The sequence below is a fragment of the Oncorhynchus masou genome, chromosome 14, assembly GCF_036934945.1.
Source record: "Oncorhynchus masou masou isolate Uvic2021 chromosome 14, UVic_Omas_1.1, whole genome shotgun sequence".
Taxonomy (NCBI): Eukaryota; Metazoa; Chordata; class Actinopteri; order Salmoniformes; family Salmonidae; genus Oncorhynchus; species Oncorhynchus masou.
The window spans coordinates 537,737-563,891 of NC_088225.1; the positions used below are offsets into that span (position 1 = coordinate 537,737).

Below are 26,155 nucleotides of genomic sequence, written 5' to 3' on the forward strand. Positions count from 1 at the left end.
AACACGTTGGAGGAGTCAGGAAGTTTAGTAACAATACCTACATTTTTGGGAACATTTGACAACTACGGGTGTTTATTTTGGTCTTAAAATAAAAAATGGCGTCTCTAAATGGGAAACCGGACGTAATATTTGTAAGTTATTTCATGAATATTGATATTTCCTTGTGGAATTCTCTCAGTATGCTGTAATATTTATGCGGCCTCCTCGACCTCGGCTGTGTCGATTTGAATGTCCCGGCAAACTGTTCTTTGAGATACTGTACAGTCTACTGTGTGTGAATTTACAGCATATTGTTGCCCTTTCTATTCTTCGAGCAACGTTGCACTAGTTTTGAGAACAGTGCCGCGTTTTTCGAAGGAGAGAAAAGTGTCCAACTTCCGAAGGAGAGAAGGCTTCCTGTTGACCGTTTTGCTGGGTTTGTGATGGTATTTTTCAGGAGGAAGATGACCTGCCTTATGAGGAGGAAATCATCAGGAATCCGTACTCGGTCAAGTGCTGGATGCGTTACATCGAGTTCAAACAAAACGGCACAATGTCCATCCTCAACATGATATATGAACGAGCTCTGAAAGAGCTACCTGGCAGGTAGAGGCAACGTTTCTCCCAATCCTGGTCCTGGGCAAAGGGGTGCCATGCATAGTTTTGTTTTTGTCCCAAAATACACCCCCCTTGGCCCCCAGTGCCAGAATAAGAATACACTGCTAAAGGTTCATGGAAAATACTGTAGTGTCCCAAGACTAATGTTTATAGTCTGTCTCTAACTAGAAACAGGAACATTTTCACAGACAGTTACTGTTGCACATATACAGTTGAAGTCGGAAGTTTACATACACCTGAGCCAAATACATTTAAACTCAGTTTTTCACAATTCCTGACATTTAATCCAAGTAAAAATTCCTTGTCTTTCGTCAGTTAGGAGCACCACTTTATTTTAAGAATGTGAAATGTCAGAATAATAGTAGAGAGAATGATTTATATCAGCTTTTATATTTTTCATCACATTCCTAGTGGGTCAGAAGTTTACGTACACTCAATTGGTATTTGGTAGCATTGCCTTTAAATTGTTTAACTTGGGTCAAACATTTTGGGTAGCCTTCCACAAGCTTCCCACAATAAGTTGGGTGAATTTTGGTTCATTATTCCTGACAGAGCTGGTGTTACTGAGTCAGGTTTGTAGGCCTCCTTGCTCGCACATGCTTTTTCACTTCTGCCCACAAATTTTCTATAGGATTGAGGTCAGGGTTTTGTGATGGCCACTCCAATACCTTGACTTTGTTGTCCTTAAGCCATTTTGCCACAACTTTGGAAGTATGCTTGGGGTCATTGTCCATTTGGAAGACCCATTTGCCTTAAGATGTTGCTTCAATATATCCACATAATTTTCCGCCCTCATTGATGTAATCTATTTTGTGATTGTGCACCAGTCCCGTCTGCAGCAAAGCACCCCAACAACATGATGTTACCACCCCGGTGCTTCACTATTGGGATGGTGTTCTTTGGCTTGCAAGCCTCCTGCTTTTTCCTCCAAACATAACGATGGTCATTATAGCCAAACATTTCTATTTTTGTTTCATCAGAACAGCGGACATTTCTCCAAAAAGTACGATCTTTGTCCCCATGTGCAGTTGCAAACCGTAGTCTTTTTTTATTGCGCGTTTGGAGCCGTGGATTTTCCCTTGCTGCGCAGCCTTTCAGGTTATGTCGATATAGGACTCGTTTTACTGTGGATATGGACACTTTTGTACCTGATTCCTACAGCATTTTCACAAGGTCCCTTGCTGTTGTTCTGTGATTGATTTGCACTTTTCGCACCAAAGTACGTTAATCTCTAGGAGACAGAATGTGTCTCTTTCCTGAGCGATATGACGGCTGCTTGGTTCCAGGGTGTTTATACTTGTGCACTATTGTTTGTACAGATGAACGTGGTACTTTCAGGCATTTGGAAATTGCTCCCAAGGATGAACCTGACTTGTGGAGGTCTACAATTATTTTTCTGAGGTTTTGGCTGATTTCTTTTGATTTTCCCATGATGTCAAGCAAAGAGGCACTGATTTGAAGGTAGGCCTTGAAATACATCCACAGGTACTCCTCCAATTGACTCAAATGATGTCAATTAGCCTATCAGAAGCTTCTAAAGCCATGACATCATTTTCTGGAATTTTCCAAGCTGTTTAAAGGCACAGTCAACTTAGTGAATGTAAAACTTCTGACCCACTGGAATTGTGATACAGTGAATTATAAGTGAAATAATCTGTAAACAATTGTTGGAAAAATTACTTGTCATGCACAAAGTAGATGTCCTAACCGACTTTCCAAAACTATAGTTTGTTAACAAGAAATGTGTGAAGTGGTTGAAAAACAAGTTTTAATGACTCCAAAGTGTATGTAAACTTCCGACTTCAATTGTTGGGCTGATTTCCAGGACACATCTTAAACTAGCCTTTCAACGAATCTGAGAGTGGAAGACGCCTCTTTCTCGTCTCTAACATGTAGTCTCATTTTTGTGACCGGTCCCATCACAAGTCAGACTGTTGAATAAACTTAATTTGAACCTGCTTTGACCTGTTGTCTGCTGATTGTCTTAATGTAGGAGTTACTCTGAGACAAAATATCCACAGAGTAGTGTTATTAACCCGACTTTCCGTACGCTGGTCTGTATGCCGGTTTGTATTTCCGTTTTGTTTTTTCAATGCTGACAATTTGCACGCAACTTACACAATATGTCAACAATGGTCGAGTTTAACCGAAGCACAGACCACATGTTGTCCCACGCAAAGAGCTGGCATATATCACACAAACTTCCAGCTGACTGTGAGTGAACGCGCTTTGGTCGACAGCATTCGGTTACATCCGGCTATTGTTCACATATTGTGCATCGCATGAAATGCGTCAAGAATGGAAAATGCAAGCAACAGAACCTTCCGGCCCTCAAAAAAGCGAGGTAAACAACACTATCCTGTGGTTACCTTATCTCCATTTCCTACCACCAAAAGAACCAACAGCATGGACAACCGGTAGAGTATGTTAAAATATCATTGTATTCAACATTCTGGCTTGTCGAGACTATTGTGTCTTTACAGCAACTTCTTTCAGACTGACATCCATGGAGTAACCATGCGAACATGCTGATGTTTAGACAAATCTTAGACCTAGTCCTGGACTAAAAACATTTGTCAATCAGTCTCTGGAAAATCGGCCCAAAATCTAGGCTTATTTGAAAATCATAGAATGGTTGTTATTGAATACCATACCAGTGTCTGGGTTATGTTTTAGGCATGGCTAAATATCATGACTGTGTTCACGGATTGTTCATACGTGACCTTGCAGTTACAAGTTATGGTACAACTACCTGAGAGAGAGACGGAAACAGGTCAAAGGGAAGTGCATCATGGAGCCAGCCTACGAGGAGATCAACAACTGCCATGAAAGAGCACTGGTTTTCATGCACAAGGTAGACATATGCTTATGTCCTATTGTCCGTCCATCCCCTGTTAAGAGAAAATACTCGCACAAACTCTGAGGAATATCATTGTCCATTCATTGGCACAGAGTACATTTATGTGTGAGAGTATTTTTTTTACTTGGAAGTAGATTTTGTCGTCTGAGATTGTAGGAATATAGTATCCCACATAACTTGTTCTTCCCGTGGATGTCCTAGATGCCGAGGATATGGCTGGACTACTGCCAGTTCCTGGTGTCTCAGTGTAAGATCACCAGGAGCAGACGCACATTTGACCGAGCGCTCCGAGCCCTTCCCGTCACTCAACACCCTCGCATCTGGCCCCTGTACCTCCGCTTTGCCCGGAACCTGCCCCTGCCTGAGACCGCCATCCGTGTCTACCGCAGGTACCTCAAGGTAAGAGGGCATTTCTAGAAGATTTGCTCCTCTGTGATTGAACTACAACCAAAGCTGAAGCCACGGAAGCCTCACCTTATGGAAAATAGTCACAGAATTAAAAAATAAATAAAAACAAATCAGAATTCACATTAATACACACTATTTATTTTCAACAATGGTGATAAGATTTTGTCTTGGTTATGAGATTATAACAACACCTACCACACGTCACATCAGAAACCTACAATATATCACTTAACATAGAAGGTAGGCCTGGAATAGATGAGTGTGCATTTGCCCTTAGGCGTATGTGGACCTGATCTCCCACCTCCAGCTGTAGAGTGACTGCATTACCCCCGTTATCTGCTGTATCAGTACTAGACTTGTGATCAGATGTAATCGGCATACACTCTTCATTCTTGAACAGGGATGTGTGGGAGTCTTCAGATCCTCCATCATGAAAGAAGAAGCTGAAGTAGTAGACCCCTCTTACAGGGGCTGTTAACTCTCCTATGTGGGGGTGGTAGGCATTGCCAATGTTAGGGATGACCTTGCTGTAGGTCCTTTGATCTGTCGGTACCATCTGGGGCTGTGATTTTTGTTGTTTATTTGTCTGTGATTTTTGTACATAGAGTGTGCTTTTCTGGCTTGGACAAAGCTTACTTACTGGCCCTGTTTCTGGAGTTTCCTAACTTGTGATAATATTGCAGCAATGTCATGTTGTGTGTGTAATCTCCAAATCATATATCATTAGAAATCTGAAACATTTTCTGAATATTTGGGTCAAGAGATCTCTGACCTCTAGGGTTCATATTGGAATTACCTGTATGCATTACCCTGATAACCCTAGATATTTATTTAGCTCTTGTAATTATTTGAAGGAATGGACAGGACCATATACATGCGTTCAAAATATTTTCTCTCTGCTTAATGTTTTCTAGTCTTCCACACAAGCAGCAGTGTGGTATTCCAGAATTATATATATATTTTTCTCCCCAATTTCGTGGTATCCAATTGGTAGTAGTTAGTCTTGTCTCATCACTGCAACTCCCGTACGGACTCGGGAGAGGCGAAGGTCGATAGCCATGCATCCTCCGAAACACAACCCAACCAAGCCGCACTCCTTCTTGACACAATGTCCATCCAACTCGGAAGCCAGCCGCACCAAGGTGTCGGAGGAAACACCGTACACCTGGCGACCTGGTCAGCGTGCACTGCGCCCGGCCCGCCACAGGAGTCGCTAGTGCGCAATGAGACAAGGATATCTCCGCTGGCCAAACCCTCCCTTAACCGGACAACGCTGGGCCAGTTGTGCGCTGCCCCATGGGCCTCCCGGTCGCGGCCGGCTGTGACAGAGCCTGGACTCGAACCCAGAATCTCTAGTGGCATAGCTAGCACTGCGATGCAGTGCCTTAGAACACTGCGCCACCCGGGAGGGCCGTATTCCAGAATTATTAGATACATGGTTGATAAAGAAAGCTACATTTATATATTGGTTGTCATGTGCCAAAAGTCTATATTTCTCAAAATGACAGTTATTTCTGCAACAGCCCCCTGGATTTGACTCTCTTTCTCTGCAGCTGTCCCCAGAGAATGCAGAGGAGTACATAGATTACCTGCGTTCCTGCGGCAAGCTGGATGAAGCAGCAGTACGTCTGGCAGCCGTTGTCAACGATGAGAGCTTTGTGTCCAAGGAGGGAAAGTCTAACTACCAGGTAAGACCACGTCTGGCTCATCCTCCTTATCCCCATGTTGTTGTGTGGTTGATATCTAACGTTATCCCCATGTTGTTTGTTTGGTTAATATCTAACAGATATGGCACGAGCTGTGTGACCTGATCTCTCAGAACCCAGACAAGGTGAACTCTCTTAATGTTGGGGCCATCATCCGTGGAGGCCTCACTCGCTTCACAGACCAGCTGGGCAAACTCTGGTGCTCCCTGGCTGACTACTACATCCGCAGTGGACATTTTGAAAAGGTACTGGTCTGGATAGATGCATCCCAAACGGCAGGGATGACCCTATTCCCTTTGTATTGCACTACTTGTGACCAGAGTCTTATAGACGATCATCTTCATAGTCCACTTTTGACTTTGTCGTCATTCATCAGGGTCATTAGAAATGATGTAGAATTATAGGGTAACTCACCACCATAACATTGTCATAATATATATTTGACATGTTTTGATTAGCTATCATGCATGTTATGAAGCTTTACAACATTGTTATGTAGTGCAAGTAAAATGTTAATAAATATATTCACAGTTTTTGGGATGCACACACACAGACTAATTTGAATGCTTGTGTGTTGTGGCCCACCAGGCTCGTGATGTGTATGAGGAGGCCATCTTGACGGTGGTGACGGTGAGAGATTTCACCCAGGTGTTCGACAGCTACGCCCAGTTTGAGGAGAGCATGATCGCTGCCAAGATGGAGACTACCTCAGAGTTGGGGAAAGATGAAGAAGGTGGGTGCATCTCACATTTACATTTACATTTAAGTCATTTAGCAGACGCTCTTATCCAGAGCGACTTACAAATTGGTGAATTCACCTTCTGACATCAGTGGAACAGCCACTTTACAATAGTGCATCTAAATCATTTAAGGGGGGGGGGGGTGAGAAGAATTGCTTTATCCTATCCTAGGTATTCTCAATAGTCTAAATTGTCTTACTCTCCTTGTCTCCTGCTCAGATCTCAAATAACTCTATTAACCTGTTTAGGACTAGCGGAACCCCCCTCCCACAACAGCCAGGGCGCCAAATTCAAAACAACAAAAATCTCATAAAACATTGATAAAGATATGACTATTACACATTAGATAAATGTATAATATTATATATACGACTATTATAACTTTAGATAAACTTCTCCTTAATGCGGCAGGGTAGCCTAGTGGTTAGAGCGTTGGACTAGTAACCGGAAGGTTGCAAGTTCGAATCCCCGAGCTGACAAGGTACACATCTGTCGTTCTGCCCCTGAACAGGCAGTTAACCCACTGTTCCTAGGCCGTCATTGAAAATAAGAATTTGTTCTTAACTGACTTGCCTAGTAAAATAAAGGTAAAATAAAATTTTCAAAAATGCAACCGTTGTGTCAGATTTCAAAATAACTTTACGGAGAAAGCAAACCATGCAATAATCTGAGTACAGCCTTTAGACAACAAAGCAGCCAAAAAGATACCTGCCATATTGGGTAGTCAACATTACTCAGAAATAGCATTTTAAATATTCACTTACCTTTGATGATCTTCATCAGAATGCACTCCCATTTGTTCGATAATGTCGATCTGTTAGGTCCAAATATCTTCTTTTGTTAGGGCGTTTGGTAAACAAATCCAAAAGCGCGTTCAGGTCGCGCCGAATGCCGGACAAAAAGTTCAGTTACATTCTGTAGAAACATGCCAACCTAAGTATGGAATCAATCTTTAGGATATTTTTAACATAAAACTTCATTAATGTTCCAACTGGACAATTCCTTTGTCTGTACAAATGAAGTGGAACATAGCTACCTTTCATGTGAGCGCGCCAGACCGAGGCTGTGGCATTCTGCCAGACCACTCACTCAAAGAGCCCTTATGAGCCCCTCCTTTAGAGTAGAATCCTCAAACAGGTTCTAAATACTGTTGACATCTAGTGGAAGCCTTGGGAAGTGAAACATAACTAACATCACCCTGTATCTTCTATGGGGGCTGAGTTGAAAAACTACAAACCTCAGATTTCCCACTTCCTGGTTGGATTTTTCTCAGGTTTTCGCCTGCCATATTAGTTCTGTTATACTCACTGACATCATTCAAACAGTTTTAGAAACTTCAGTGTTTTCTATCCAATACTAATATTAATATGCATATATTAGCATCTGGGACAGAGTAGGAGGCAGTGAAAATGCTGCCCCCTATCCCAAAAAGGTTAAGGGAAATCGATTCCTGACCTAGGTATCCTTGTTACTGTTTTCCCAATCCTGGCTGCGACTGAGTAAAAAAAATCTAATTAAATCAAATGTTATTTGTCACGTACACTGTTTACAGAAATGCTTTTGCGCTAGTTCCTTCAACATAAATGCAACTGAAGAGAGTAGTCTTGGGAAGCCAGCCATTTTAGAGTATTGAGATGCACCCAGTGTGTCTGGATTGTAGAGTATCACAATTTCTCGCAAAAATAGATTTGATCTCAACGAGAATAACCTGTGGAAATAAATATTACAAGGGGGGAATCACAGCCGCAAGTGAATGCTTTGCCTTTGTCGTCATGCTCAACTTGTGTTCCCTTTCCCGTCTCAGAGGACATAGACCTGGAGCTGCGTCTGGCCCGCTTTGAGCAGCTGATCGCCCGCAGGCCCCTCCTGCTGAACAGTGTGCTGCTGAGACAGAATCCCCACAACGTCCATGAGTGGCATAAGAGGGTCAAACTGTACGAGGGGAAACCACGACAGGTAGCTGAAACCAGAAGTGGACACGTAGTAGAAGTGCTGATCCAGGATCAGTTTAGCCTGAATATGATTATATGAACAGATGGGACCAGATCCTAGATCAGCACTCCTACTCTGAGACCCTTTGTGGATACAGGCCCTGAGCTCTCAGCCCTAGTCTTACTGTGCCATCTTTTTGGCACTGTCTCTAATACCCATTTTATTCTACTGAACTGCGGTGTACTGCCCTGGCCTGGTTCCGCGTCCACTGTTGTAGCTGGAACCGTGATGTGAAATGAAAATATCCGAGCCAGCGCAGTACTGTTCAGGTTGGAATTATGTGAAAAGGGTTTGAGAAAAATCCGAGCTCGTTTACATCTGTGTTATTGGTAGAGAGTAGCAATTAATACATGTTTACAGATTTCAAATTTAACATGGTTTCTTAGTCTTTCTAGCTGGCAATAGGTACCTTGCATGCTCTTCCTCACATACATGTACAGTGTATAGAATGTGTGTCTTAACCCCTTTTTCAGATCATCAACACCTACACAGAGGCAGTTCAGACTGTGGACCCTATGAAGGCTACAGGGAAATCCAGCTCTCTCTGGGTCTCCTTCGCCAAGTTCTACGAGGAGAACGAGCAGCTAGATGACGTGAGTCTCAAACTAAGGTTTCCCCATTTAGGAGATTTACTCCTTCCACCCAAGAAGTTTTATTTATTGTTTTAAATGTTCTTTTTCCACTTTTCCCCACCATCAGGCGCGGACCATCTTTGAGAAAGCCACCAAGGTGAACTACAAGCAGGTTGACGACCTGGCTGGCGTGTGGTGTGAATACGGAGAGATGGAGCTACGCCATGAGAACTACGAACAGGCGCTACGTATACTGAGGGTGAGACGGATATACAGGCACAACAAATACTGACCCACTATCTGTCACACACTCCGAAGACACGTACATTTTGTTTTTACTTTTCTGTCATCCTGAGTTATTTCTTATGCGTTTAAACTGCTACACATTGCTGTGTGGGCAGCTGACCTGTACTTGCTTTTTTAATGTATCTATTTAATAACTTCAAGAAATGAATACCCTCATCTAATCTCAAATTCTATGGTGTAGACCTCTCTTCTCATAGTTTCAAATATTCTTTCTATCGATGTACATTTTTTATTTTACCCTTATTTTACCAGGTAAGTTGACCGAGAACACATTCTCATTTACAGCAACAACCTGGGGAATAGTTACAGGGGGATGAATAAATACTGGATGCATGTCTGCAAATATCCCTCTGCTTTCTCTCTTTCCGAACATGTAGAAAGCAACTGCCATCCCGTCCAAGAAGGCAGAGTACTTTGACGTGTCAGAGCCCGTGCAGAACAGAGTGTACAAGTCTCTGAAGGTCTGGTCAATGCTGGCTGACCTGGAGGAGAGTATGGGAACCTTCCAGGTACTTTCTTCATGTTTCCCTCTACGGTGTCTGTCTTCGTTGTGTTTCAGTTGCACTGCTTTAGAAAGGAAAAGAAGGTAGCTTTGATGCAACACATCTAAGGCTGCATTTACACAGGCAGCGCAAATCTGATCTTTTGCCCCATTGGCAAAATATCTGCTCTTATTGGTCAAAAGATCAGAATTGAGCTGCCTGTGTATACGCAATAGTCAACTAACTTTTTGGCTGCAAGAAGCTTTCATTTAAAAAAAAAATATGTAACATTTATTTGACTAGGCAGGTCAGTTAAGAAAAAATTCTTATTCACAATGACGGCCTACCCTGGCCAAACCCGGACTACGCTGGGCCAATTGTGCGCCGCCCTATGGGACTCCCAATCATGGCCAGATGTGATACAGCCCGGATCCGAACCAGGGACTATAGCGACGCCTCTTGCACTGAGATGCAGTGCGCCACTCGGATGCAGTGCGCCACACTTAGACCGCTGCGCCACTCGGGAGCCCAAAAATCCTTCATTAGGGTTTCTGGATTGGATTGATTAACATTGTTTAGGTTATACGTTTTATGTATTCCGTGAGCTCTTCTCTCAGATGAAATCTTGTTAGAATAGGAGAAACTGAAAATTGCATCTTGTGCATAGTGATGACCCGGTTTTAGGGACCAAACATGTAACGACCATACGATGTAACTAACAACCCTACCTTTTGTCTTGGTCGTTTCTCCCCATCAGTCCACCAAGGCGGTGTACGACCGCATCATTGACCTGCGCATAGCCACGCCCCAGATAATCATCAACTACGCCATGTTCCTGGAGGAGCACAACTACTTTGAGGAGAGCTTCAAGGTGACACCAACCACCTGCCCTGCTGCACACATCTCACTAGCCTGGTCCCAGTTCTGTTGTGCTGTCTTGACAACTCTTATGGTCATTGTCATGATGCCTGAACTGGGACCAGTCTAACATTTCACAGCCTAGAACATAAACGCTAACTCATACTGCATTCAAACTGTTACTTTACAACTGGGTAATGTCTAGGGCCGAGTTCCCTACTGAACACGAACGACCCTGACCATGCCTTCACCCTTAAAACGACATAATTTTGATCAGTTGTAAATTCCTGTTGCTGATGGTCTTCATGCGCTCTCTGCAGGCGTACGAGCGTGGAATCGCCCTCTTCAGGTGGCCCAACGTCTATGACATCTGGAACACCTACCTCACCAAGTTCATCGACCGCTACGGGGGCAAGAAACTGGAGAGGGCCCGAGACCTGTTTGAGCAGGCGCTGGATGGCTGTCCAGCCAAGTTCGCCAAGAGTAAGAGACATTGTTGTCTACGTGACTTCTGTATGTCTTTATGTCTAATGCATGTTTGTGACGTCTGTCTAGACTCTAAGCTGACATGCTGTACAATGAAAAAATAATTTCCTGACTTATACAATAAAGTCATCATCATCACAGTTGCTTTTTAGGTACTGAGAAGCACCAAGGAAAATACAATCCTTTTCACACTACGAAGCCAAGCTGTACTGTGCTGTCCTGTTTACGCATCGACCACAGTTGCAGGAATCGTGCTGGGAATGACAGATGTTAAAAGACCATGACCGAGCCAGCTCAGTACGGTTCAGGTTGGCATGATAGTATGAAAAGGGTGTTCAAGAATCTTTCAGCCTCAGTCAGTTTTTATAATCAGTTTGTTGCTGGGTTCTATTTGTGATAATGCCCTTATTTATGTGGTACTATCCCCCCAGCTACAGGAATGACGAGTGATATGTTAACTATTTTCTGTTGTGATTGACAGCCATCTACCTGCTGTACGCCAAACTGGAGGAGGAGTTTGGGTTGGCGCGTCACGCCATGGCGGTGTATGAGAGAGCTACGCAGGCAGTGGACAACACGGAAAGGCATCACATGTTCAACATCTACATCAAGAGGGCTGCAGAGATCTACGGTGTCACCTACACCAGGGCGATCTACCAGAAAGCCATCGAGGTAAGAGTGTAGTGGCTCATTTTGTTATGCACACACACACAGGTGCATCTCAATAGTCTAAATCAGTGTCCCGCGAGGGGCGTCCAATCCGGCCTGTGGATGGTTTGAGTAAAAAAAAATATATATATCAGTTAAAGTCGGAAGTTTACATACACTTATATTAGAGTCATTAATACTAGTTTTCAACCACTCCATTTCTTGTTAATAAACTATAGTTTTGGCAAATCGGTTAGGACATATACTTTGTGCATAACACAAGTAATTTTTACAACAATTGTTTAGACAGATTATTTAACTTATAATTTACTGTATCACAATTACAGTGGGTCAGAAGTTTACATACAATAAATTCCGTCATGCTTCTGATAGGCTAATTGACATCATTTGAGTCAATTGGAGGTGTACCTGTGGATGTATTTCAAGGCCTACCATCAAACTCAGTGCCTCTTTGCTTGACATCATGGGAAAGGAGGGACAGGTGCACTTCACAAAATAGATGGCATCATGAGGATGGAAAATTAGCTGGATATATTGAAACAACATCTCAAGACATCAGTCAGGAAGTTAAAGTTTGGTCGCAAATGGGTCTTCCAAGTGATGGACAATGACCCCAAGCATACTTCCAAAGTTGTGGCAAAATGGCTTAAGGACAACAAAGTCAAGGTATTGGAGAGGCCATCACAAAGCCCGGACCTCAATCCTATAGAAAATTTGTGGGCAGAACTGAAAAACCGTGTGCAAGCAAGGAGGGCTACAAACCTGACTCAGTAACACAAGCTCTGTCAGGAGGAATGGGCCAAAATTCACCCAGCTTATTGTGGGAAGCTTGTGGAAGGTTACCCGGAACATGTGACCCAAGTTAAACAATTTAAAGGCAATGCTACCAAATACTAATTGAGTGTATGTAAACTTCTGACCCACTGGGAATGTGATGAAAGAAATAAAAGCTGATATAAATCATTCTCTCTACTATTATTCTGACATTTCACATTCTTAAAATAAAGTGGTGCTCCTAACTGACGTAAGACAAGGAATTTTTACTAGGATTAAATGTCAGGAATTGTGAAAAACTGAGTTTAAATGTACTTGGCTAAGGTGTATGTAAACTTCCGGCTGTTTTTGCATAGTCCAAAGTTTGGACATGCCTGCTCATTCCAGGATTTTCTTTATTTTTACTATTTTCTACATTGTAGAATAATAGTGAAGACATCAAAACTATGAAATAACACATGGAATCATATAGTAACCAAAAAAGTGTTAAACAAATCAACATATATTTTAGATTTCGGATTCTTGGGCAGCTTCATGAGGTCACCTGGAATGCATTTCAATTTACAGGTGTGCCTTGTTATTTTGTGCATTTTTTTTTCCTCTTAATGCGTTTGAGCCAATCAGTTGTGTTGTGACAAGGTAGGGGTGGTATAAGACCAAGTCTATATTAGGGCAAGAACAGCTCAAATAAGCAGCAAGAAACAACCGTCCATCATTACTTAAAGACATGAAGGTCAGTCAGTCCGGAAAATTTCAAGAACTTTGAAAGTTTCTTCAAGTGCAGTTGCAAAAACTATCAAGCGCTATGATGAAACTGGCTCTCATGAGCACCGCCACAGGAAAGGAAGACCCAGAGTTAAACCTCTGCTGCAGAGGATAAGTGGATGAGAGTTAACTGCACCTCAGATTGCAGCACATATAAATGCTTCACAGAGTTCAAGTAACGGGCACATCTCAACATCAACTGTTCAGAGGAGACTGCGGGAATCAGCTCTTCATGGTCAAATTGCTGCAAAGAAACCACTACTAAAGGACACCAATAAGAAGAAGAGGCTTGCTTGGGCCAAGAAACATAAGCAAGGCACATTAGACCAGTGGAAATCTGTCCTTTGATCTGAGTCCAAATTTGAGATTTTTGGTTCCAACCGCGGTGTCTTTGTGAGATGCAGAGTAGGTTAACGGATGATCTCTGCATGTGTGGTTCCCACCATGAAGCATGGAGGAGGTGGTGTGGGGTTGCTTTGCAGACGACACTGTCTGTGATTTATTTAGAATTCAAGGCACACTTAACCAGCATGGCTTCCACAGGATCCTACCGCGATATACCATCCCATCTGGTTTGCGCTTAGTCACACTATCATTTGTTTTTCAACAGCACAATGACCCAACACCCACCTGTGTAAAGGCTTTGCTGCCCTTCCAAGCAAAAAGGCAGTATCTGCTCACTTGGTCAAAAATGAGTTAATGTCATTTTTGCTACATTAAATACATGCTTCATCATGTGGACAAGTATCCTGCCTCTATTGTATGGTGTTTTGTAGAAAATGGGGGTCCTGTTAGCAGTAACTGCATAATGGTACTGTGATACCAAGGTAAATAAAAGCCATTTTTCTCAGTTCCACTCTGAGCAGTTACCACCTTTTTGCTTGGTAGGGCAGTTTGACCAAGAAGGGAAGTGATGGAATGCTGCATCAGATGACCTGGCCTCCACAATCACCTGACCTCAACCCAATTGAGATCAAATCAAATGTATTTATATAGCCCTTCATACATCAACTGATATCTCAAAGTGCTGTACAGAAACCCAGCCTAAAACCCCAAACAGCAAGCATTGCAGGTGTAGAAGCACGGTGGCTAGGAAAAACTCCCTAGAAAGGCAGGAAGAAACCCAGTTTTTGCAACTATAACCAGGTTATGAGGGGTGGCCAGTCCTCTTCTGGCTGTGCCGGGTGGAGATTACAACAGAACATGGCCAATATGTTCATAAATGACCAGCATGGTCATATAATAATAATCACGGTAGTTGTCGAGGGTGCAGCAAGTCAGCACCTCAGGAGTAAATGTCAGTTGGCGATCATTGATAGTATCTCTACCGCTGCTGCCGTCTCTAGAGAGTTGAAAACAGCAAGTCTGGGACAGATAGCACGTCCGTTGAACAGGTCAGGATTCCATAGCCGCAGGCAGAACAGTTGAAACTGGAGCAGCAGCACGGCCAGGTGGACTGGGGACAGCAAGGAGTCATCATGCCAGGTAGTCCTGAGGCATGGTCCTAGGGCTCAGGTCCTCCTCCGAGAGAGAGAGAGAATTAGAGAGCGCATACTTAAATTCACACAGGACACCAGATAAGACAGGAGAAGTACTCCAGATAAAACAGACCCTAGCCCCCCGAAACAAAATACTGCAGCATAAACACTGGAGGCTGAGACAGAGGGGTCAGGAGACACTGTGGCCCCATCCGGTGATACCCCAGGACAGGGCCAAACAGGAAGGATATAACCCCACCCACTTTGCCAAAGCACAGCCCCCACACCACTAGAGGGATATCTTCAACCACCAACTTACCATCCTGAGACAAGGCCGAGTACAGCCCACAGATCTCCGCCACGGCACAACCCAAGGGGGGCGCCAACCCAGACAGTAAGATCACGCCAGTGACTCAACCCACTCAAGTGACGCACCCCTCCTAGGGACGGCATGAAAGAGCACCAGTAAGCCAGTGACTCAGACCCTGTAATAGGGTTAGAGGCAGAGAATCCCAGTGGAGAGCGGGGAACCGGCCAAGCAGAGACAGCCAAGGGTGGTTCGTTGCTCCAGAGCCTTTCCGTTCACCTTCACACTCCTGGGCCAGACTACACTCAATCATATGACCCACTGAAGAGATGAGTCTTCAATAAAGGCTTAAAGGTTAAGACCGAGGATGCGTCTCTCACATGGGTAGGCAGACCATTCCATAAAAATGGAGCTCTATAGGAGAAAGCCCTGCCTCCAGCTGTTTGCTTAGAAATTCTAGGGACAATTAGGAGGCCTGCGTCTTGTGACCGTAGCGTACGTGTAGGTATGTACGGTAGGACCAAATCAGAAAGAGCGGTAGGAGCAAGCCCATGTAATGCTTTGTAGATTAGCAGTAAAACCTTGAAATCAGCCCTTGCCTTAACAGGAAGCCAGTGTAGGGAGCCTAGCACTGGAGTAATATGATCAATTTCTTTGGTTCCTGTCAGGATAACTGAAGTTTATTTAGTGCTTTATCCAGGTAGCCGGAAAGTAGAGCATTGCAGTAGTCTAACCTAGAAGTAACAAAAGCATGGATTAATATTTCTGCATAATTTTTGGACAGAAAGTTTCTGATTTTTGCAATGTTACGTAGGATGGAAAAAAGCTGTCCTTGAAACTGTCTTGATATGTTCGTCAAAAGAAGAGAGATCAGGGTCCAGAGTAAAGCCGAGGTCCTTCACAGTTTTATTTGAGACGACTGTACAACCATCTACAACCAACCAGATTAAGAGATTGTTTCTTGGGACCTAGAACACGCATCTCTGTTTTGTCCGAGTTTAAAAGTAGAAAGTTTTCAGCCATCCACTTATGTCTGAAACACAGGCTTCTAGCGAGGGCAATTTTGGAGCTTCACCATGTTTCATTGAAATGTAAAGCTGTGTGTCATCTGCATAGCAGTGAAAGTTAACATTATGTTTTCGAATGACATCCCAAAGAGGTAAATTATATAGTGAAAACAATAGTGGTCCAAAAACGGAACCTTGAGGAACACCGAAATGTACATTTGATTTGTCAGAGGACAAACCATTCAGAGTCAAACTGATATCTTTCTGACAGATAAGATCTCAACCAGGCCGGCACTTGTCCGTGTAGACCAATTTGGGTTTAAAATCTCTCCAAAAGAATGTGATCGATGGTATAAAAAGCACCACTAAGGCACCACCTTCTTTACGAGGACAGCTGCAGAACCTCGGTCTGATGCCATTAAAAGGTAATTGCACTTGTGAAGGTGGTCAGTCTCAGTGCTATGATGGGGTCTAAAACCAGACTGAAGCATTTCGTATACATAGTTTGTCTTCAGGAAGGCAGTGATTTGATTTTTTCTATCATTTTTGACAGTAATGGAAGATTCAATATAGGCCACTAGTTTTTTAAAATATTTTCTGGGTCAAGGTTTGGCTTTTTCAAGAGGGGCTTTATTACTGCCACTTTTAGTGAGTTTGGTACTCATCTGGGGGATAGAGAGCTGATTATTATATTCAACATAGGAGGGCCATCACAGGAAACAGTTCTTTCAGTAGTTTAGTTGAAATAGGGTCCAGTATGCAGCTTGAAGGTTTAGAGGCCATGATTATTTTCATCATTGTGTCAAGAGATATAGTTCTAAAACACTTGAGTGTCTCTCTTGATCCTAGGTCCTGGCAGAGTTGTGCAGACTCAGGACAACTGAGCTTTGGAGGAATACGCTTTGGAGGAATACGCAGATTTAAAGAGGAGTCTGTAATTTGCTTTCTAATGATCATGATCTTTTCCTCAAAGAAGTTCATGAATTTATTACTGCTGAAGTGAAAGCCATCCTCACTTGGGGAATGCTGCTTTTTAGTTAGCTTTGCGACAGTATCAAAAATAAATTTTGGATTGTTCTTATTTTCCTCAATTAAGTTGGATAAATAGGATGATCGAGCAGCAGTGAGGGCTCTTCGATACTGCACGGTACTGTCTTTCCAAGCTAGTCGGAAGACTTCCAGTTTGGTGTGGCGCCTTCCCGTTCCAATTTTCTGGAAGCTTGCTTCAGAGCTCGGGTATTTTCTGTATACCAGGGAGCTAGTTTCCTATGAGAAATGTTTTTAGGGGTGCAACTGCATCTAGGGTATTGTGCAAGATTAAATTGAGTTCCTCAGTTAGGTGGTTAACTGATTTTTGTCCTCTGACGTCCTTGGGTAGGCAGAGGGAGTCTGGAAGGTATCAAGGAATCTTTGTGTTGTCTGAGAATTTATAGCACAACTTTTGATGCTTCTTGGTTGGGGTCTGAGCAGATTATTTGTTGCAAATGTAATAAAATGTTGGTCCGATAGTCCAGGATTATGAGGAAAAACATTAAGATCCACAACATGTATTCCATGGGACAAAACTAGGTCCAGACTGTGACAGTGAGTAGGTCCAGAGACATGTTGGACAAAACCCAGTAAGTCGATGATGGCTCCAAAAGCCCTTTGGAGTGGGTCTGTGGACTTTTCCATGTGAATATTAAAAATATTATCACCAAAATTAGTATATTATCTGCTATGACTACAAGGTCCGATGGAAACTCAATGAGGAATTCTGTATATGGCCCAGGAGGCCTGTAAACAGTAGCTATAAAAATTGATTGAGTAGGCTGCATAGATTTCATGACTAGAAGCTCAAAAGACGAAAACGCCATTTTTTTTTTTTGTAAATTGAAATTTGCTACCGTTACATTTTTAATTTCACCGCCCCCTTTGCGGGGATGCATGGGTGATATGGTCACTAGTGTAGCCAGGAGGTGAGACCTAATTTATCACAGTAAATTCATCAGGCTTAAGCCATGTTTCAGTCAGGTCAAACACATCACATCAGATTATGATCAGTGATTAGTTCATTGACTATAACTGCCTTATGTTTTGAAATGTGAGGTATCATGATCTCTTTCAATAATGGCATCAATGGAGGAGGTCTTTATCCTAGTGAGTTTGCTAAGACGCACAGACACGGTCTCAATGGGGATAGCTGAGCTGACTACACTGACAGTGCTTAGTGGCAGACTCCACTAAGCTGGCAGGCTGGCTAACAGCCTGCTGCCTGGCCTGCACCCTATTTCATTGTGGAGCTAGAGGAGTTAGAGCCCTGTCTATGTTGGTAGATAAGATGAGAGCACCTCTCCAGCTAGGATGGAGTCCGTCACTCCTCAGCAGGCCAGGTTTGGTCCTGTTTGTGGGTGAGTCCCAGAAAGAGGGCCAATCATCTATCTATCTATATTTTGGGAGGGGAAAAAAAATAGTTTTCAACCAGCGATTGAGTTGTGAGACCTCCTAACTGGGAGGGTGCCAGAGACAATTACTCGATGGGAGGGTGCCAGAGACAATTACTCGATGCCGACACATCTTTCTAGCTGATTTACACGCTGAAGCTATGTGACCTCTGACTGATTCATCCTAACATTGTTGGTGCCGACGTGGATAACAATATCTCTATACTCTCTCCACTCGCCAGTTTTAGCTTTAGCCAGCACCATCTCCAGATTAGCATTACCGTCGGTAGCCCTGCCCCCTGGTAAACAGTGTATGATCGCTGGATGATTCGTTTTAAGTCTAATACTGCGGGTAATGGAGTCACCAATGACTAGGGTTTTCAATTTGTCAGAGCTCATGGTGGGAAGCTTCGGCGTCTCAGACCCCGTAACGGGAGATGGCTCGGCCTCTGACTCCGACTCGCTGCTTAATGGGGAAAACCGGTTGAAAGTTTCTGACGGCTGAATGAGCGACACCAGTTGAGCATTCCTACAGCATTTCCCTCCAGAAGCCGTGAGAAAGTTGTCCAGCTGCGGGGACCATGCGAGGGGATTTTTACTAACGTTACTATCTGTACTTACTGGTGGCACAGACGCTGTTTCATCCTTTCCTACACTGAAATTACCCTTGCCTAACGATTGCGTCTGAAGCTGGGCTTGCAGCACAGCTATCCTCGCCATAAGGCGATCATTCTCCTGTATATGATGAGTACAGCGACTGCAATTAGAAGGCATCATGTTAATGTTACCACTTAGCTTCGGCTGTTGGAGGTCCTGACAAACAATGTCCAGATAAAGCGTCCGGAGTGAAAAAGTTGAGTGAGGGAAAAACAAAAAATATAAACGGTAATTAAAAAGTAAAAACCGTAAAGTTGTCAGTTAGCAAAGTAAGGTTGGCAACAAAACGCACAGCAACACGTAAACAATTCTGCAAGTTGTGACTGGAAGTAACCCTAGAAGAGGGTGGCTTGGGATGAGTTGGACCGCAGAGTAAAGGAAAGGCAGCCACAAGTGCTCAGCGTATGTGGGAACTCCTTCAAGACTGTTGGAAAAGCATTCCTCGTGAAGCGGTTTGAGAGAATGCCAAGAGTGTGCAAATCTGTCATCAAGGCAAAGGGCACCTATTTGATGCATCTAAAATTATATTTTGATTTGTTTAACACATTTTTTGTTTCCTACATGATTCCATATGTGTGAGTTCATAGTTATGATGTATTCACTATTATTCTACAATGTAGAAAATAAAAGAAAAACCCTTGAATAAGTAGGTGTGTCCAAACTTGTATAGATTCAAAAAAATTGTGGGGGGGGGGGACAAACTCAATATACTTTCAAATGACTAAAACCAAATTTAAACGTTGTAAAAATGATGAGACCTACATTCATACCATTTCTTGACTGTCTCCAGCTCGCTAATAATCACTGAAATGAAAGCTAGACAATCAGTGAGCATAAAACATTTCCCAGAAGGTAGATATTGGAAAATGTTTTGCTAATTCTGACGGTGAAGAAAGATAACACATCATCTGTTTCGGCTCTCTGGACCTCTTTGAAGAACGAATGCAGCCCCCATGGCAAAATGAGTTAGACACCCCTAAATTAATCATGTGATTTTTATTAATTGAGATGGTGTATATGGTCATGCAACTAATATATTTTAATATATAATATCATATGTTATTTTCTTCCAGGTGCTTCCAGACGAACACTCCAGGGACATGTGCCTGCGCTTCGCTGACATGGAGAGCAAACTCGGCGAGATCGACCGGGGCAGAGCCATATACTCCTACTGCTCTCAGATCTGTGACCCAAGGGTGAGCTCTCACACTCTGACCCAGGGTCCTCTTCATTAGTGCACACTAGAGCTGGGCAATATGAACAAAAATCCATATTGCGCTAAATTGCCTGAATTGATGTGATAACAATAAATAGAGTGATACGTTTATAACATTAATGTTCTACCACTACTACTAGTTTGATGGTTGAAGCCACAAATTGTGCCATTAACAATCACTCTGCAAACTTATTTAATTTCAAACTTCACATTTCTCTAGTGTACGCTACTTATCATAATTAATGATATAAGCAAAATGCCTGCGCTAAGTTATCGGTATGGTCGGTGACGATAATTTGTGGTTTATCGTCCCAGCTGTAACGCACACAATAGGAAAATGTTATTGAACAGAAAACTAGCTGTTCTTATTGGATAATCCACGTACTCCTTCCCTGTTTCAGTCCTTTCCTCAATTTGTGGAAACACAGGTTTGTGCACAGTAGCGATAAAAAGTTTTACTTCCTGTGTGTGTGTTTGCTTCAGATGACGGCCACGTTCTGGCAGACGTGGAAGGAGTTTGAGATCCGCCACGGGAACGAAGACACTATCCGGGAGATGCTGAGGATCAAGCGCAGCGTCCAGGCCACGTACAACACACAGGTCAACTTCATGTCCTCACAGATGATGAAGGCCACCACCAACGCCACCAGTAAGAATGCACACACACACACACATACAAACATATACGCACCCACACCTTCGGTCTCTAATGATGAATCAATTAATCTCGTGTCATCTTCCATGTTGATTTTTAACATGATTTTGAAGTGTCATGCTTACAGCTGTAAATGTTTTTCATGAAAAACACAGGCCAGATGGGGCTTGGTTAGTGTTAGGGCTAAATCAGTGTTAGGGTGTACCTCTGTATAACTCTGTTATTTTATGTCTATGCAGTCTCAGACCTTTCCCCGGGCCAGCTGGGGCTGGATGATATGAAGCTGTTGGAGCAGCAGGCCCAACAGCTGGCCGCCGAGGCTGAACAGGACAAACCCAAACTCAAAGAGAAGATCCTCTTCGTCAGGTCTGTCATCCATCCCCCCATCCATTAGCATCCTTTCCATTGTCCTCTGAAAACCCAACTGCAGACCAGGGCCCGTATCCACAAAGCGTCTCAAAATATTTGCGCTGATCTAAGATTTTAAATCATAATGAATAATATAATATGGACAGATCCTCGATCAGCACTCCTATTTTTAGATGCTGTGTGGATACGGGCCCAGTAAGTGGCCAGTCATTTAATATAAATACAACAATGCAGAAATGGTTCAATACTGGTCTTAACCACTCTGTCATTGTGAATCTGTTTGTTTAGGAGTGACACATCTCGCAGTGAGCTGGCTGAACTGGCCAAACAAGCCAACCCCGATGAGATTGATATTGATGATGAGGATGAGGATGGTGATGAAGACCAGGGCCCAGAGGGTGAGTTACAACACCACCAGGTAGCGCTGTTCAGGAGGGAGCAATGCTACAGAACATTCACATAGACATGGGCTGTGTAGATTACAGAAAATTATTCTGTCATATAATATAGAAGCATGACAACTCTATACATTGCATTTCTATCTGCAATGTTTTGAATGTTTCACTTGATTGAATATGTTCTAGCTGTTTTCTTGACAACCCTAATAATAACAAATATTAATAAATATATAAACACCTCTTCAAATTAGTGTATTCGGCTATTTCAACCACACCTGTTGCTGACAGGTGTATAAAATTGAGGATTCAGCCATGCAATCTAAAAAATGAGCAGTAGAATGGCCTTGATGAAAGCACAGTGACTTTCAACGTGGCACTGTCATGGGATGCCACCTTTCCAACAAGTCAGTTTGTCAAATTTCTGTCCTGCTAGAGCTGCCCCAGTCAACTAAGTGCTGTTATTGTGAAGTGAAATCATCTAGGAGAAATATGGCTCAGCCGCGAAGAGGTAGGCCGCACATCTGTCCTCGGTTGCAACACTCACTACTGAGTTCTAAACTGCCTCTGGAAGCAAAGTCAGCACAAGAACTGTTGTTGGGAGCGTCATGAAATGCGTTTCCATGGCCAAGCAGGCGCACAAAAGCCTAAGATCCCCATGCGCAATGCCAAGCATCAGCTGGAGTGGTGTAAAGCTCACCAACATTGAACTCTGGAGCAGTAGAAATGTGTTCTTTGGAAGTGATGAATCACGCTTCACATTCTGGGTTTGGTGGATGCCAAGAGAACGCTACCTGCCCGAATGCATAGTGCCAACTGTAAAGTTTGGTGGAGGAGGATTAATGGCCTGGTGCTGTTTGTCATGGTTTGGGCAAGGCCCCTTAGTTCCAATGAAGGTAAATCTTAACGCTCCAGCATGCAATGACATTCTAGACGATTCTGTGCTTCCAACTTTGTGGCAACAGTTTGGGAGAAGGCTCTTTCCTGTTTCAGCATGACAATGCCCCAGTCCACAAAGCAAGATCCATACAGAAATGGTTTGTCGAGATCAGGGTGGAGCCCTGACCTCAACCCCATCAAACACCTTTGGGATGAATTGGAACCTAATTGCCCAAAATCAGTGCCCGCAGCAATGTTCCAACATCTAGTGGAGCGCATTCCCAGAAGAGTGGAGGCTGTAATAGCAACAAAGGGGGGACCAACTCCACTAGATGTTGGAACATTGCTGCGGGTATGGATGTTGGCCAATTAGGTTCCAATTCATCCCAAATGTTTTTGATTTTGGAATGACATTTTGGAATGAGATGTTTGACGAGCAGGTGTGTGTCCACATACTTTGAGAGAGCGAGAGATGCCTTGCAGCACAGCGTGATGGCTGCAACAAGCATGTGACCTGTTTACTTTGAGAGTGGTGTCAATGTTCCAAATGGCACCCTATCCACTTTTTTAACTGGTCATAAGTAGTGCACTATATAGAGGATAGGGTGCCATTTGAGACACTACCATGGTGTTTATGTAAATGTGTTCTTTGATTATGTTTGTATCTCTCCAGAGGTGCAGCTGGAACAGAAAAGTGTCCCCACTGCTGTCTTTGGAGGGCTGAAAGAAGGAGAAGATTGAATACAGAAAGTTGGGATGGTATCTGTCCCACAGACATGACATCACAGATGAGCTCCATGGTCTACGAATGGAGCCTTTTCAACACCCGTAAAATGTATGATGAAAATAGATTGTATGGAATGTGAACTTCATTGTTGATCTTTTCTACAGTGGCGAGAAAAAGTATGTGAACCCTTTGGAAATACCTGGGTTTCTGCATAAATTGGTCATAAAATTTGATCATCTAGGTCACAACAACATACAAACACAGTCTGCTTAAACTAATAACACACAAACAATTATATGTTTTCATGTCTATTGAACACACCATATAAACATTCACAGTGCAGGTGGGAAAAGTATGTGAACCCTTGGATATAATAACTGGATGACCCTCCTTTGGCAGCAATAACCTCAACCAAACGTTTTCTGTAGTTGCGGATCAGACCTGCACCAATCAGGAGGACCGATCAGGAGGAGTTGCGGATCAGACCTGCACCAATCAGGAGCACCGATCAGGAGGAGTTTTGGACCATTCCTCTTTACAAAACTGTTTCAGTTCAGCAATATACTTGAACTGCTCTCTTGAGGTTATGCCATAACATCTCAATCGGGTTGAAGTCAGGATTCTGACTGGGCCACTCCAGAAGGTGTATTTTCTTTTGAAGCCATTTACTTCTGTGTTTTGGGTTGTTGTCCTATTGCATCACCCAACTTCTGTTAAGCTTCAATTGGCGGACAGATAGCCCAACATTCTCCTGCAAAATGTCTTGATAAACTTGGGAATTAATTTTTCTGTCGATGATAGCAAGCTGTGTATTCCCTGAGGCAGCAAAGCAGCCCAAACCATGATGCTCCCTCCACCATACTTTACAGATGGGATGAGGTTTTGATGTTGGTGTGTTGTGCCTTTTTTCTCCACACATAGTTGTTGTGTGTTCCTTCCAAACAACTCAACTGTAGTTTAATCTGTACAGCAAATATTTTGCCAATAGCGCTGTGGACCGTTTTGTAAACTAAAGACGTGCATGAATGTTTTTGGACAGCTGTGGCTGCTTCCATGGTTCCGTCCATGAACACCATTCTTGTTTAGTGTTTTACGTATCGTTGACTCGTCAGAGATGTTAGCATGTTCCAGAGATTTCTGTAAAGTCTTTCTTTAGCTGACACTAGGATTCTTCTTAACCCCATTGAGCATTCTGCGCTGTGCTATTGCAGTCATCTTTGCAGGACGGCCACCCCTAAGGAGAGTAGCAACAGTGCTGAACTTTCACCATTTATAGACAATTTGTCTTACTGTGGACTGATGAACGTTAAGGCTTTTAGAGATACTTTTGTAACCCTTTCCAGCTTTATGCAAGTCAACAATTCTTAATCTTAGGTCTTCTGAGATGTTTTTTGTTCGAGGCATGGTTCACATGAGGCAATGCTTCTTGTGAATAGCAAACTTTGAGTTTTTTTTTTTTTTATAGGGCAAGGCAGCTCTAACCAACATCTCCAATTTCGTCTCAGTGATCGGGCTCCAGGTTAGCTGACTCCTGACTGCAATAGCTTTTTCAGAAGTCATTAGCCTAGGGGTTCATACTTTTCCCAACCTACACTGAGAATGTTTAAATTATGTATTTAATATATACAAGAAAAATACAATAATTTGTGTGTTATTAGTTTAAGCACACTGTTTGTCTATTATTGTGACTTAGATGAAGATCAGACGAAATTTGATGACCAATTTATGCCGAAAGCCAAGTAATTCCAAAGGGTTCATACTTTTTCTTGCCACTGTATGTTGTCGACTAAGTGTTTTGCTCTACATTCATAGATTGTCAAGTCTGCACTAGATCAGTGAATAAAAATGAGATTTGTGAATAAAGTTTAAATGCTCCTTATTCTAAAAACAATGTAAATGCTCAATTTCCTTCTAAACATGAGGACCAAGGCACGTTTCATAAAGTTAAAATGTTTAAATTACGACGGCATGTTCAATAGAACAAAATCGTAAAAACGAATGACGTGTTTTGGCACAAGTTTTGTCAGGTAGTTTTTAAGATTTTTCTATTGAACAGAGCATTCTGTATGTGGGCCTTGGTCCTTCTTGTTATTTATGTCAAATTAACCCCTTAACCGAAGAGCGCCTTCAACATACAAAGATCTACTAATAGTGTATCCTAGCAGCGCTTCCTATTCTTTTTTTCAACAAATGCTCATTCTTGATGTAGTGATGCATTAAAGCAAAAATAGCATTGGCAACAAGGTGGCACTCTTTCTACAGTTGAAATCACTGTTTGCTACAGTATTGTATTTTTATGGATCCCCATTAGCGCAGCTACTCTTCCTGGGCTCCAGCAAAATTAAGGCAGTTCATACAATTTTAAAAGCGAAACAATACATTCACAGATTTCACAACACACTGTTCGCTCTCATGCCCCTACTCCACCACTACCACCCTACACTTGCACATATTTTTGAGTCTGTTGTATGTCTTGCCATTGTGATTATTTCAACCTGCATGACATTTGAGTCTGTTCACAATGGTTCTATGAAATTGATGTGTAAACTGCTGACAAACTCTCACTGTAAGACCAACACCATGACTGACAGAGTCTGTGCAGCAGTGCTTTGCTGCAGAAAGAGGAGTTTTACTTCCCTAGAAAAACAGAGGGAGTAGTTACGCTGGGTGAATAGGGAATATTTCATTGATACTGGAGCTGGGAGTTGTAGTTAGCAACAAGAGCCATATTTTACAGCCTTGTCATGCTCCCTGGCTTATTGTTTTTGTCTCTGCTGTCCTGGCGTCGTGAGGGAGTTTGTTCCACCATTGGGGGGCCAGAGCAGCG

At 42.9% G+C, this 26,155-nt stretch overlaps 1 protein-coding gene across 1 annotated transcript; it reads left to right on the top strand.

The window, feature by feature from the left end:
• On the top strand, positions 1 to 25,191 carry LOC135553917 (pre-mRNA-splicing factor SYF1-like). The gene is made up of 19 exons (XM_064985854.1): positions 1 to 131; positions 437 to 585; positions 3,328 to 3,451; positions 3,659 to 3,856; positions 5,419 to 5,553; positions 5,652 to 5,816; positions 6,160 to 6,304; positions 8,116 to 8,267; positions 8,777 to 8,896; positions 9,003 to 9,134; positions 9,559 to 9,690; positions 10,421 to 10,534; positions 10,842 to 11,004; positions 11,489 to 11,679; positions 20,161 to 20,283; positions 20,787 to 20,952; positions 21,198 to 21,324; positions 21,616 to 21,725; positions 23,275 to 25,191. The coding sequence occupies exons 1-19, from the start codon at positions 96 to 98 to the stop codon at positions 23,340 to 23,342; spliced, it is 2,550 nt and encodes an 849-aa protein (XP_064841926.1). The 5' UTR covers positions 1 to 95; the 3' UTR covers positions 23,343 to 25,191.
• The last annotated feature ends 964 nt before the right edge of the window (positions 25,192 to 26,155 follow it).

What these genes read in the sequence shown, in the direction of transcription:
- LOC135553917 (XM_064985854.1), top strand. Translation starts at nt 96, where the DNA reads ATGGCGTCTCTAAATGGGAAACCGGACGTAATATTT. An exon ending in ACGAGGGGAAACCACGACAG is followed by an intron (nt 8,268 to 8,776) that starts GTAGCTGAAACC and finishes CCCCTTTTTCAG; the next exon opens with ATCATCAACACCTACACAGA. An exon ending in AGAGTATGGGAACCTTCCAG is followed by an intron (nt 9,691 to 10,420) that starts GTACTTTCTTCA and finishes TCTCCCCATCAG; the next exon opens with TCCACCAAGGCGGTGTACGA.